This window comes from Oenanthe melanoleuca, chromosome 18 (genome assembly GCF_029582105.1).
Source record: "Oenanthe melanoleuca isolate GR-GAL-2019-014 chromosome 18, OMel1.0, whole genome shotgun sequence".
NCBI classification, from domain to species: Eukaryota; Metazoa; Chordata; class Aves; order Passeriformes; family Muscicapidae; genus Oenanthe; species Oenanthe melanoleuca.
This window is the reverse complement of record NC_079351.1, coordinates 6,757,724-6,771,678: the sequence shown is the minus strand read 5'-3', so window position 1 is coordinate 6,771,678 and position 13,955 is coordinate 6,757,724. Positions and strand designations below refer to the sequence as shown.

Here is a 13,955-nt window from a genome sequence, read left to right as displayed (position 1 = left end):
CAAGATAAAGATGCTTTCAACTATTTATGATAATAGCTATTTTATGGGGATCTTATTTCCATTTTTAAATTTATCTATGACTTTTACAAAACTGCTTCATTCAGAAGGACAGAGCTGGAGAGAATGAATTGGTTTTGACACCTTCCGTGGTCTCTAAGAGCACAGGATCATTTATTGATTAAGTTGTCCTAAATGAAGAAATTATTCCAGCTAACACTGGTCATACAGAATTCTGTACTGCATCTCCCATATCACTGCAAAACAGGTGAGATGCTGTCAGCAAACTTCAGATCTAATGCTCAACATGACCAAATTCATGAAGGCCAATCTTCATTGTGACTCAGAGCCTGTGATCTGTTAACTGCCTTTGGCAGAAGCCAGAACTAAAGTCAGAAACACAGGTTAAAGCTAAAAAAGGTATGCAACTAACTAGAGATCACAAATGAACACCAAGCCATGCTGTTAAGACTTACTCCTCTTGTACTGAGCTTCCCCACCACCACCAGACCACACTTTGAAATACCTTTAGGTCACCAGCCTCAGGTTTTTCAGTCTCTGAATCGTCATCTTCCTACAAGACAAGAATTTACAGGATTAAGCTTAAAGACCAGGCCTGACAAGTAACTGAAGTTACAGCAAAGGGCATTCAGCAGCCCAGCAGCAGTCCAAGACTCTTTCCATGGAAGGTAGTATTGCCCCACCCACTCACAACCAGCAAATTAAGTCCTACAGTCAGGGAAAGAAGTGTTTGTTTGGTTTTGGGGGTTTCTGTAGGCAAAAGCATCACTCAGTAGCAGTTGTCCCTACAAAACTCATGCAGCTCTGGAATGCTCAGAATTAGACAACAAGAAGCAGCAGAACTGGGGAAAAAGCATTTGTCCTTTGGCAATTCTGTCCCATCCAGTTGGCAGGTGGTGATTGAAGAGCCTCTGTTCAGCAGTACCCACAGAAAAAGCAGCATTTGCAAGACCTGTGATAGTCCCAAGCATCAGCAACACACACAGGACACACAGCTGGCCTGCCACCAAACCAAACATGCAGGCTTGGAGAGGCTCTGGCCTAGCACCAAGCTCCAGGGATCCAGCAGACACAACTTCCTTGCTGGTGCAGAGCTCTGGTGCCTTGCTTGCAGATGCTGTGAACCTCCACAGAAGGGAACACTGACAAATTTCAGGTAACAGTTTCCATTTTTAAAAAATCTATTTTATGAACCAGAAATAAACCAAAGAACTGGGGAAACTTCTGCCTTATGAAGCTTAAAATACTGAACACAGCATTGTGTGTAAATCCACACCAGGTGAGCAGGAAGCTCCAGTTTGGTCCCCACTGGCAGTAAACCTGCTGCTGTCCCCTCACTGGGCATCCTCCAGGCACCCCTGTTTCTAGACATAAGCACATACTCTGGGTTCAAAACAAGTCTGAGGAGCAGAAAGTATTTTTCATGCTCACATAACTCAGCAAAATGGTTTTTCTTCCAAATTTTCCCACAAATTTCAATGTTGGCCCCAAAACAAGAACGTGGTGTTTTCAGCTTTAAAAAGGGAAACAAAAGAGAAAGTAAAAGAGAGGTGCAACTGAAGGGAAGAGTTTATAATGAAATGCCCACCTCAAAGTATTGGCACATGAGCTAGTTCTGACTGGCAAGCTAGAGAATGACCACCCAATAACCTCAGGAAGTTTTAATTGACTGAATTAAGATGCCTCTCTTACAGATCTGAGACGCAACTCCTTCACTTCAGCTACTCTCCACCTTCCCTTTCTGAAAGATGCACATATGACAATAATTCAGTCCAGATGCTCAAAGGTTTATTACAGTGAGTTTGTAAGTAGAAAAGAACCAACTAACTTGGTGTTTACCACAAATGGATTGCTCTCCCCTCTACAGTCTCTATTATATAGATAAAAGTGATTTTCATCACAGCAATAAAGGGTTGAATTACCCACGTTGCAGACAGTAACTGAAACAGCTCTCAAAAACTTCTGACTTAGCAGGGAGTAACAACATTAACAAACAAAGCAGTATTACTGAGAACTGGCTCTGAATAAAACAGAGGTTTTTCAGTCACTGTTAAAGTAGTTAAAACACCCACTGAGTTGTACAGAGCAAAGCACTGAGTCCACCTCATCCTGCTTTCTAAAAACAACTCACAACCCCATGAGCTACCAGCAAAAGCAATGCCAAGGAAGTTTTCAAGTCTTCTCAGAGAATGTTTAATAGAAAAGAAAAACAAGGAGAGTAACTTGTGCAACCTGCACTGTAACCATAAACCTATGTAAGATCCCCTGGCTGACACCAGTGACTGATGGTCATTTCCAACAGCAGCTGATGATGGACAGACAGCAGCCTGCACCAAAAGCTGTGTATGCAATAAAGCCACTGCACTTCCAACCCCTCTTCAATACTAACTAAACACAGCTGACCTTGGCAACCCCTGGATCACACACAGAGCTTCCTTTGAACTAGAGACACCTCACTGAAACAGAGTCTAGAAGTGCTGGATACAAAAAGAAGAATCACTGAAGCAGTAGAAAAGTTTCACTGCTTTGTTAAGGGAGACACCAAGAGCAACAGAACAGAACTTCAAGCAGGAACAGGAGACTGAAGAATTTCTTGGCTGCTACTTGGGCAGACAGATGGCAGAAAATAGTGTCTGCTAAGAAACTGATCTAACACACACAAAGCAGATTTCAGTGAGGAAAAGTTATAGGAGTAGCCCTGGGGTTTTGGCTATGTGGTAGAAGAAAGAACTGGAACAGGCAGAAGATAACACAGTGCTAAGAAAAAGGATGATGATAAAGGAGATGAAAACTTCCCCTTTTCCCCTCCAAACTTATTGTTTCAGTCCCCCAGACCCAGGGCAGAACTACACATCCTTCTGTGTCCTGCAGCTGCATTCACAGACTGTGAGCTCCATGTCCTGTCCCCCCAGCCTGTCATTATCTCAGAACTCAGGTGATATCAGACAGGTGCCATGCACTGTGACACACAAAAGCCACCCAGGTGCAGACAGGACACTGTTACATCATGTGACCTAATGCAGGGAGTGGACTGAGCTACACACAAAAGAATTATTTAAGACAGCAAAGAAGTTTATTCTTTTTAATCCACCAGCTGACAGCGTGGTCCTCTTACAAAGTTCTTATATGTCAACTATGTTTAAAAAGTAGCTTTTATTTGGAATGGCTTTAATAGACTTTTTCCCACAAAAGAGTCCAACGACACCAACACAGTAACGAGCAACATGAGCTGTGCCAAGCTGCTGATGGGTTTCAGGGCAAATGCTTTCTACTTTGAAAACAAAGTGGAAAGGAATAGGTGGAAAGTGCTGAAACCCACACCATGAATCAGATATTCCAGGTTCCATCACAGGTCACTATTCGGGGCTTTTATTTGAAAGAGAAAAGCCTTTATAACCTGTGTAAGGGGCCAAGACAAGCTCCCGGAGCAGGAGGTACTTACTGACTGCCTGCTGTTCTCATCGTCCTCCTCTTCGTACCCTTCCTCGTCCCCATCCACGCGGCTAAAGTCATCTTCTCCGTACCCAACTGAGACCAGGCCTCCTTTCTCTCCTAAGGAGGAAGAGAAAATGAAAACGGTGAGGAAAGGGGAAGCGGCAGCGTGCGGGGCCTTCCCTCCACACAGGGGAAAGCGCCAGGCCGCGCGGGCCGCACGGGGGATCTCTGGCCTGTCCCGGTCCCGGCCCCTGCCCGCCCTCACCCGCGGCCGCTCCCCCATCGCTCCCCGCCGTGCCGGCCTCGCTGTCCGACTCCGGGTCCGAGTCCTCGGCGTAAACCGCCAGCGAGGAGAGAACGCTGCGCTTCGCCGCCGCCATCTTCCGCCCCGGCCGCGCTGCACTTCCGGCGCGCGGGGATGACGTAACGGCGCTATCACCATGGCAACACTGCCCTTCTTCCGCCCTCAGCGGGGGAATCCCGTCCGCACAGCCGGAGGAGAAACTGCGCGGGGACTCACAGGCGTGAGGGGAAACCCCCAGCGAGGCGGAGCGGAGCGTCTTGGGAGAGGAGAGGGCATGAAAAGTGCGCGGCTGGCCCTTTAATTGGAGCTTTTGACGTCATTTTGTGGCGCCGCGACAGCACCTGCCGGGTGTGGAGCGAGCGCGGAGGGTGGGGGCCGGGACAGGGCGGAGGGGACAGGGGACGTGGGGTGTGCAAGGACACAAGCCCATGGAAAGGAAGGGAAGGCGGGTGGGTGAGAAGGAGCCGCCTGCCCCTACACCCCTCTCCGTGGGCACTGAGGTTCCCCCGCCATGAATCCCCCTCTGCTGTGCCCGTGGGAAGGGGACTGACCCAGAATAAACATCGTGGCCCTCTCCGTGAGGGGGTGTGGATAAGCATCCCTGAGAGACCCAAAAACAGGGAGAGTGTGGCAGGGAAGGCCTGGGGAGGTCGTGCAGGTGGCGGGGTCGGGGCAGGCCTGGGGCAGAGGAGAGGAGGGCGGCAGCGCCCGGGCCGAGCTCAGGCTCCTGTCGCCATTCGCAGCATCCTTAGGATGAGCGGGAAGGCTCCCCCGGGCCTGGAGGGCAGGGTCCGGAAAACACTGCAGAAGGTCTTCGGGTTCGAGTCCTTCAAGACTTCCCTGCAGGAAAGTGCGACCATGGCTGTGGTGAGAGGTGAGGCTTGGCATGGGAGACTGTGGAACACGGCTGGGAGTCCATCCCCGTGTGGGACTCGGCTGGGTGTCCATCCCCGTGTGGGACTCGGCTGGGTGCCCATCCCCGTGTGGGACTCGGCTGGGTGCCCATCCCCGTGTGGGACACGGCTGGGTGCCCATCCCCGTGTGGGACTCGGCTGGGTGCCCATCCCCGTGTGGGACACGGCTGGGTGCCCATCCCCGTGTGGGACTCGGCTGGGTGCCCATCCCCGTGTGGGACACGGCTGGGTGTCCCATCCCCGTGCGGGACACGGCTGGGAGTCCCATCCCCGTGTGGGACTCGGCTGGGTGCCCATCCCCGTGTGGGGTGACACTGCAGGAGTTGCTGTGCCTGATATGAGCAGAGCTCACCTACACTAAGCAGGAGTGCCCAGCCCTCCATGCCCTCCTCTGCTCTGAGATGGTTTTGGTGGCTCTCTGCATCTTTTCCTTTCATTTGTTTTGTAACACTGCCATTGCATCAGCCATGGAAATGGGAAACAGGAAAGTGCAGCACTGTTGGTGTCATTTCTAGTTGTCCCCTCACACCTGCCAGTGTGTTTGTGGTCAGATGACATCAAACCTGTTAACATTCAGACATTTTCAGAGTAAAACTGTCCTTGTGTTAAAGACAATACCACTAGAGGACTTGATTTCTTGGCATAGCTGAGATCCTCAGAATCATGGGGCCATTATCAGAAACATTTTTGTGCTGATGTTGACACACTCCCTAACAGCCAGCTGGGGGTAGACAGGCAGCTCACACAAACGAGCTGCCAGCTCCCCCAGCAGCTCTCAGTGTGAATCAGAACAGTGCCCAGTCCAGTTTCCATCTGTCACCACTCACTGTTGACAGCAGACCTGTCAGAAGTGGGATTCTGCATGCAAGATGTCTCTGGTGCCACTGGCACCTTCCTGGCTTGAATTGGATCCTGGTTAGTGCAGGAACAGTCACTCACTGCAGGACATTATTGATGTGGTTGAGATTTCCAACTCCTGTTTCATGTGAGGGGCCTTTCTGGGATAAGCTTTAAGAGGATGTGGTGAAATTCTGTCATGGGGCTGGTAATGAGGTAAATGGAGGTCTGTAAAATTAGCAAAAGCAGCTTTTCTGGAGGAGATTCAGCATGAATAACTTAACTTCTTTTTATCTTGGTTTCTGTGTATCTTCTGTTACTTTTGTACAGCTGCCTCTAAATGTTTACAAAGCAATCTGAGGTTCTTTGAAGGAAACCACTGCTGGCATGCAAAGTATTGCTGTGCTTTTAGAACCTAAACTGAAGTGTTTTGTAGCTATGCACACATGTGCTGTTTCTACCCACCCCTCCAGCCTAAGCCCCAGGAACTCAACACCACTCAGAGGCCTTGAGCTTTCTTCTGTTGTTTTTGCAGGAGAGAAGGATGTCTTTGTGTGCATGCCCACAGGGGCAGGGAAATCCTTGTGCTACCAGCTTCCTGCAGTTCTGGCAGTGGGCATCACCATTGTCATTTCACCTCTGATTGCACTGATTCAGGTAACTGTCTCATGTTAGTTGGGGAATAGCAGTAGGGAAGGGATCAGGAGACTAGAGGCACAACAGCTGCCCTCTTGTCTTTCTGCCCATGAGTCTCTGCTGCTACCTCTGGATTCTCTTGATGTCTCAATGTGCTTTCCTTGCCCTGGGATAGGTGAGGACAGCAGAGTATCTCTGGTATGATATTTTGCATTTCTCTAAAAGGATAGTTTTGCCTTTAATAATAATGTGGTGGTTTTTATTTTCTCCAGACATAAGCAGCAAAGCAGAGTAATTCAAATGCACCAAAAGATGGATCCTTCCCCAGTAAAAATCTGCCACTTTACCTATAAAGTAGTAACTCCAGGAGTGATGAAGTTGCCTTTGAAGGCACAATTCATGTCCTTTCATTGCAGTCAATCTGTGATGGGAAGAAGTGGTTTAGCAGAGTTGCTCCATGAACACTTTCATCTGTGAGACATTTTTTCCTCTGCTTTTTCTCCTGTTTCATCACCTGTTGGGAGAAACAAATCCCTGTAAGAGCAGCTGTAGCATTGCTTAGACTTGTGTAGACCATTAGCACTGCATGACATCTGCTGCAGGCTTCTGGTTTGGGATTTGTTATTTGTGGAATTATTTTAATTCTTTTATAGTCTCACTGTAATACATATTAAAGACAATAACAGGCTTGGTGATACTTTTCACAAAGATACTATAAAGAGTAAATTTTTTCCAAGTGTGAAGACCACTGATTAAACTCCAGCATGGCCAATTAGTGAAATGGGGATTAAGGTATACCATTGATAAGAAAGTTACAAATAGATTGAGATGGGCTTGATGAGTATTAGGGGAAAGAGCTGGAGTAAACCCCCAGAGTCTTCTCATCAAGCCCTGAGAAGGGGTTGCTGTGCCTGAAATGATCAATGATGTATTTCAGTGCAGCCAAACTTCAAGAGTTCAGCCTGTGGCAGTTCATTATAGGGAAGGTTGAGGGGTGACTGTGAACAGAAACAGACATTAAATTAATGACTGAAATGAGATATTGAGTAAAACAATGAGGTACCTGTTTTTCAGGACTCTTCATATCCTGAAATGTCAGGTGCTAGTCAAGTGCAAGAGAGCAGGGGATGGGAAGTGAATTTGTATGGCCACTGTTCATCTAGATGTGATGCCACATTTTTGTCTTGGTTTTCATGACACAATTCTCATCCATTCTTCTGGTCCTGCTGCAGTAGTTATTTGCCTGATCCTTGTACTTTGTCTCATGTTAGAACATCCTTCAGTTATTTTGGAGTGAATTGCTCCCTGTTCTTGCAGAGTGGGAGTGTTCATTTTCCATCTGTGACAACTCTGGTTTGTAAATACTGAATGTGTTCAGGTCATGGTGCCTGTGATGAGCAGTTTTGCACAGATCCCTGCTGCTGTTCCCTAGCAGCAAAAAGGGAACACCTTAAAGTGTTAAGTCTGTCTTAAAGTGAATGGATGCACAAAAAAGCTGTTGGATGGAGCTCTCGAGTTGAAGTTTTAAATAACAGGACTGTAGGTGTGCGTTGTCCTGGGATTTGATCCTGGAGGTGGAAGCTAGGGCCACACCTGAGCCTCCCTACTAATCTTCCTTGGTGCTGGTGACTTTCTTTATTCCCATTTGATTTTCATTTCTGTTTTGTGTTCACTCTAGGATCAAGTGGATCACCTGCTGGCTCTGAAGATCAAAGCCTGCTCTCTCAACTCCAAGCTGTCTGCCCAGGAGAAGAAAACCATCCTGGCTGACTTGGCAAGCGAGAAGCCTCAAGTAAAGCTGCTGTACATCACTCCAGAGATGGCAGCTGCCTCTTCCTTCCAGCCAACCCTGAACTCCCTGGTGTCCAGAAACCTGCTGTCCTACCTGGTCATTGATGAAGCTCACTGTGTGTCCCAGTGGGGACACGACTTCCGCCCCGACTACCTGCGCCTGGGCTCCCTGCGCGCCCGCATCCCCCACACCCCCTGCGTTGCCCTGACTGCCACTGCCACCAAGCAGGTCCAGGAGGACGTGGTGGCAGCACTCAAGCTCAAGCAGCCACTTTCCACCTTTAAGACTCCTTGTTTCAGATCTAACTTGTTCTATGATGTGCAGTTCAAAGAGCTCCTGACTGATCCGTACGCCAACTTGAAGGATTTCTGTCTGAAGGCGCTTGAAGTGAAGGACACCACTGGGGTAGGTTTGACCTTTAGGGAAGAAAGTTAAACTGGACAAAATCTACCTTGATGGTCCCTGACCTTCAAGGGGTTGGTAAGGCCCTGACAGGTCTGTGGCAGGAAAGGAGGAGGTCCCAGGAGGGAAAGTGTTCATGTGTATTTTCTAAGTCCTCTGAAAGTGCTCACATATGTTTTTTAGTTCCTCTAAAACAAGTAGAATGTGAAGGTTGTGTTCCTGTCAGACGTGTCCTCAGAAGGGGGTTAGCCTAAAAAAAAATTGACTTGGAATATGAAACAAGCATTTCCACATGGTTTGTTACATCCTCCATGACAATTGTGTGTTTGTGTTCTGCTCTTTTAGTGTGCTGAGGGTGAGCAGAAGCATTTGAAGTGTTAAATTTCCTGTTCTAACACGAATTCTCCAAACAACTCTGTGCAGCTCAGCTATAACCTCTGCACCTGGCTGTGTTTGTGAGATGCTTCTTGCCTTGTGTCTGCTAGGAGAGGATGAAGGGCTGTACTTGCAGCTTTGTTGTTTGACTTCAGGCAGTGTCCTGGCCTTTGTCTCCTGGCTCCCAGGTGTACTCTGGCTGTGGCATCGTGTACTGCAGGATGAGGGATGTGTGTGACCAGCTGGCCATTGAGCTGAGCTACCGAGGGCTGAAAGCCAAAGCCTACCATGCAGGTACTGGAGTCTGCATCTCTTACTAGCTGGGAGAACAGAAATCTGCCACCTGGGTTGGGGCTATCTAGAAAAAAGCTTTCTAGGCATGCTCTGCACTCTGTGTGATGCTCACACATCAGGTCTGTGAGGTAAGTGCAGGCCCTTCACCACAATGGCATTCCTTGTCTCCAGAGCTGCTGGTTTTGTTGGATTTTTCATGGCCTGAATGTAACAACTGCTTTTATCCCGAGTGGGGAGCTGGATTTTTTTTCTTTGGAATAAAAACAGCTGTTGCTGACTTCTGCTTGGTCCCAGGCCATTTTAAACCCTGGGGAAGAGAGGAGTATGTGCATCAGTCAGTTTTAGTGAGGAAGTTGGCCTGCAATGGGGGAATGGATGAGAAAGAAAATCCTCTTGTTTCTTTCTTTGCTTTTTTGGGGGATTTTGTTTTCTTTGTGTTTTTTTAGGGTTTTGGGGTTTTTTTTCTTTGTTTTATTGGGGAGGTTTTGTTTGTTTGTTTGTTTTGTTTTTTGGGTTTGGTTTGGGTTTTATTGGGTGGTTAGTTGGGTTTTTTTGTTTGTGGTGGTTTTTTTAGTTTTTTCCTTGTTGAGGGTGCGGTTTGTTTGTTTCTTTTGTTTTATTTTTTGTGATGTTGTTTACTCTCTTCTCTTTTCCTTCCCAGGGCTCAAGGCAGCTGACAGGACTTCTGTCCAGAATGAATGGATGGAGGAGAAGATCCCTGTCATTGTTGCAACCATCAGTTTTGGAATGGGAGTAGACAAAGCAAATGTCAGGTGTGTGAGGCTGAATGTTTTGCACAATCTGAGACTGAAACCTGAGCAGGGGGAGGGAAAAGTCTCAGGCCCTGTTACCTAACACACCTCACTCAACTGCCTGATTAACACTTGCTTAAACCAACAAAACCAGTGCTGGAAGTTTTTTATCTTAGAAGCAGCAAAAACAAACCTGAGAGGGCTTTGTAAAAACATTAAACACAGGGCAGCAGAGCTCCTCTATGCCAGCCATCCTCAAAATCAAGACAACTGGAGGGATGCTTTTCTGCCACACCCTCCAGGGTTTCAGAAAGAGCCATCTCAGTGCAATCACAGCTGTCTCTTTCACTTCTCTTAGTGCAATAGCTGCTGTTAAAAAACAGTGGAAATAAAATCTGCACCTAAAATAATTCATCCACCCTCTATTAAAATAGTCAGAGCCAGCTTTTTTTTGGAGATCTCTTGCAGGGCAAGGAGGAAAAAATAGCCCTTCACAAATGGCAATAACCATATAAAAATATAGCTCTAGTCCAAGGACAGAAACTAAGATTGCTAAGATTGCTGTCCCCATAGGAGCTCTGGATTAGAATTCCTGCCCTGCAATATGGCTGTGCTGAGTTGTTATTGTGATCATTTACTAAAGATACAGCTCAGACAACACCACAACAGATCAGATCTCTAAAATCCACATACAGAAGTTGCTCTGAATACTGTGAGAGAAGGGCAGGATATCACTGAGCCAATCCCATCAGTTCACAGCTGTGTCATCCCTCTGTGTCCCTGTGCTGCCAGGAACAGGATCCCATTGCACTGACAATTTTACTCCTTGAAGAATCTTTCCAGATAGAGAAGTGAGGAGTCTCCTAGGACATGAATTAATGACCTGCTGAAGCCATTCTGCCCTGCCCACTGATCATTTAAAAAGGCAAAGAGTAACTGAAATGCATAGGGCTGACTGAAAGTGAAACATAGCTGAAATATGCTTGTAATCTGATTTGTTTACAAGGAATGGAGTTAAAATGACACTTTACAGGATTTTTTAAAAATAACTTAAAGAACATTATACCCAAGCCTAGTTAATAAGGCACTGCTGCTTAACCTTTGCTCTGCATTGGCAGAATTCTGAGTATTCATGCATATTTTATCAAATAAGATCAGGTCTGACAACTTCTGGAGGTGACTCTTCTGGACAAAAGGGAAAACAGAGGTGGTGTCCCTTTTTTTTTCTGGTGGAATCTGCTCCTCTCTCTTCACTGTTAATTCAGTTCTGCTTGAAATTATTTATCAATTTCTTCAACAAACTTCCTGATGGTGTTTAAATGTGCAGGGCTCTGATGCTTCCTGCTTGGCCTGTTCCTGGGCTGTTTGTGTTTGAAGAAGTATGTTTGCTTGCTTTTGTCATTTAATCTTTAGCTACACCCATATGCATCATACCTGCCCTTGGGTCATGCTGGCTTTGAGGAAGACTTGAAAACATTGGCAGCATTACTATGCTGTCAAATCCTCTCTAAACAGGTAAAAGCTGAATTGCTGAATAGTCAGGTACAAGCAGGTTTAAGCAGTCTTGCAGTGCTGTGTTGAAAATCTTCCTGCAGAGATTATATAAAATTTAGTAATGATTCTGTAGTCATATCTGCTGGTTAGGAAAGTTGCCTTAATCTGAGAAGCATAGTGAGGTGGAATTTCCCATGGAGATTTTGGCTAAGTGTCTTTTTAAAATGAAGTATATAAAAATGTGTTTCATAATGGTGCAGTTGAGTCCCACAAAATAAATATGACTTTTTTATTAATGCTGTATTTTATGGTAAAATCTTCCAAACTCTTTCATTCAGTGTCCTTATTCTCAGTCTTCATAGCTGCACAGTTGTATGCATGTTTGGGATACTCATGTGCTCATTCTTTTCCATCCATGTGGAGTGATATCCTGTTCACATGCTGTCCAGGTCCACTTGTATTCTTACAGCTCTGCTGCTTTCATGTCTGTGTGTTAAGAGAACTAAAACTTCAGTGTGCAAATTCTCTTGCTGTGACCATCCTCTTTTATGTTTTGCTGCCCTGTTTTTTGCTATTGTTGATGCCCACAGACACCACACTGGTGTGTGCACTGCTCTCAGAAACCTGCAGCCTCATGTTCCCTGTTCTACCACATGCAGATTTGTTGCCCACTGGAATATTGCCAAGTCAATGGCTGGATATTACCAGGAGTCTGGCAGAGCTGGGAGAGATGGAAAACCATCCTGCTGCCGCCTCTACTACTCAAGGAATGACCGGGATCAAGTCAGCTTCCTGATCAAGAAGGAGCTCTCTAACCTCCAGGTGAGAGCTGCACAGCAGTACCCACTGCCTGGGTACACTGCCTTGGCTCTGCTCTGGTTTGCCTGCAGCAGCCTCTGAATATGAAAAGATGAAATTAAATTTTCTGAGTCTAGAGCTGTGTGGAGCCCAGTTTCAAGGGATAGCAGAAGGAAGGGAAGCAGGGAAGGAAAAGGCTGCCAGAGGCAGCTCTTAGAGAGGAATGGGTGAGCAGAAGTTGGAGCAGAGACAGGGAGGTGTCTGTAGCTGTTTGCCATGTAGCTCAGAAGGGTTGGATTTGATTATTGCTAGTTACTCTATCTGTGTATACTTAAATTGAAGACTACAGTTCCTTTTCCCATCTACTTTCAGGAAAAAAAAGGCACCTTAAAAGAGTCTGACAAAGCTGTGATGACAGCTTTTGATGCCATTGTGAACTTCTGTGAGAAGCTGGGGTGAGTGCATTTCTTTCAAACACCTCTGTTACTGCTGGGGAAAACATGCCCTGTTCTTCCAAGGAACTGTCATGGCTGAGATCCTGTCTGTGTCCCTGAGAAATCTCTCATCACTCCCACCTCTGAGTTAACTGAGATGTTTGTCTAGGAGTCTGACCAAGTCAGGGGGATGTTTAACTTCTCTAGTGATGCATTTTACAATATTCTGTCTTTGATGATGGGTTGACTTAGTTGTATTTGCTTTTCCTTTGACTCTCCTTCAGTACATCACCCCTCTCCTTAGGGGCAAACAGAAAGCTATGGGATGGAAGCATTTAGATTTATTGTTTCTGTAAATCTCAGTGTCTCTGCTCTGCAAAGTGTCTGTGACTCTCACTGACCTTAGAAGGACCTGGTGGTGCTTAGAATGTTTCAGAAACAGGCTCAAATTATGGATGTGCTCAATCTAAATGCAGACTAGCAACCACAACATGCCTTGTTCAGGTTTAGTTCATGCCTTGTATGCTGTAATTGCACTAATTGCTGTTCTGTGCTGGATAAGACATCAAAGCTATAATTTTGCCAGGAAGAGAGCTGTGTATGTTCACTAACTGAAAATGGTCTTTGTGTGTCATGCTTACAAGTTCTGTTTGTTTCATTTTTCACATGTGGGTCTAGGGCAGCTTTTTCAGCATGAATGTAACACGTGCTGCTTTTCTGGTGCCTTGGTGAGAGTGTTCTCTCCTTGTCATGTTTGGCAAACAAATCCTGGGTTTATGGGATAGTCTTGCTTGTACTGAAGTGTGGCACAACACTGAGCCCTGGGGCTCTTGAAGGGGCTTCTTTGCCCAAAGTCAGGGTGATGCTGTGAAGTAGCTGCTGGGAGGCTCCTTGTTCTAAGAATTTGATTCACTTGTCTGAGGAGCTCTGCTCCTTCTGGGGTATTTTCCCAGCTCACAGGTGGCTGTTGTGGCTGGGTTTTGTATAATCATAGAATAGTTTGGGTTGGAAAAGACCTTAAATGTGACCTAATTCAACCCCTTGCCATGGGCAGGGACACTTTCCCCTGGGCCTGGTTGCTCCAAGCCCCATCCAACCTGGCCTTCTAAGGGATGGGACATCCTTAACCTCTCTGGGCAACCTATACCAGTATCTCACCATCCTCAAATAATAATCTGAGTAAGGGAATATCACTGACCTAATTAGAAATCACCCCTCCCAGAATTTTTCTTCCCTTACTCAGTTTGATCCGTTCTTCCAGCTGTAGATCATGGGATGTGCATCCCAGAGTCACATATTGCAGCACTCTGCCTGGCTTCCCTGCTCATAACTCTGCAGGAAATTGAGGTGTTGTGGAAAGCAAAGCCACGTTGCATTTCTTTTTTACATATTGAATTAATACAGTTCTACTCACTATCCAAACAATGAAAGCAAACCTCAAACTCTGACCTTGCAAGGTTATAAATAAGA

General features: G+C 46.3%; 2 protein-coding genes across 11 annotated transcripts in view; one reads left to right on the top strand and one right to left on the bottom strand.

The window, feature by feature from the left end:
- SAP30BP (SAP30 binding protein) overlaps nt 1–3,986 on the bottom strand; it is a 28,578-nt gene extending 24,592 nt beyond the window's left edge. Inside the window, exons 1-3 of one of the 2 annotated variants that reach the window (XM_056506207.1) lie at nt 3,719–3,986; nt 3,461–3,570; nt 524–571 (exon numbers count right to left, since the gene is read on the bottom strand). In XM_056506207.1, coding sequence (XP_056362182.1) covers nt 524–571; nt 3,461–3,570; nt 3,719–3,833 — 273 coding nt within the window. In that variant the 5' untranslated portion in view covers nt 3,834–3,986. The remainder of the gene's footprint in view (nt 1–523; nt 572–3,460; nt 3,571–3,718) is intronic. The other variant, XM_056506206.1, reaches the window with a different exon arrangement.
- Nucleotides 3,911–13,955, top strand: part of RECQL5 (RecQ like helicase 5) — a 37,886-nt gene continuing 27,841 nt past the window's right edge. For 2 of the 9 annotated variants that reach the window (XM_056506201.1, XM_056506197.1), the window contains exons 1-8: nt 3,911–4,038; nt 4,501–4,631; nt 6,044–6,165; nt 7,823–8,341; nt 8,902–9,007; nt 9,669–9,780; nt 11,913–12,075; nt 12,424–12,506. In XM_056506201.1, the coding sequence (XP_056362176.1) occupies nt 4,511–4,631; nt 6,044–6,165; nt 7,823–8,341; nt 8,902–9,007; nt 9,669–9,780; nt 11,913–12,075; nt 12,424–12,506 (1,226 nt within the window). In that variant the 5' untranslated portion in view covers nt 3,911–4,038; nt 4,501–4,510. Of the gene's footprint in view, nt 4,207–4,438; nt 4,632–6,043; nt 6,166–7,822; nt 8,342–8,901; nt 9,008–9,668; nt 9,781–11,912; nt 12,076–12,423; nt 12,507–13,955 lie in introns of those variants that run through there. The other 7 variants (XM_056506202.1, XM_056506198.1, XM_056506203.1 and 4 more) reach the window with 6 other exon arrangements.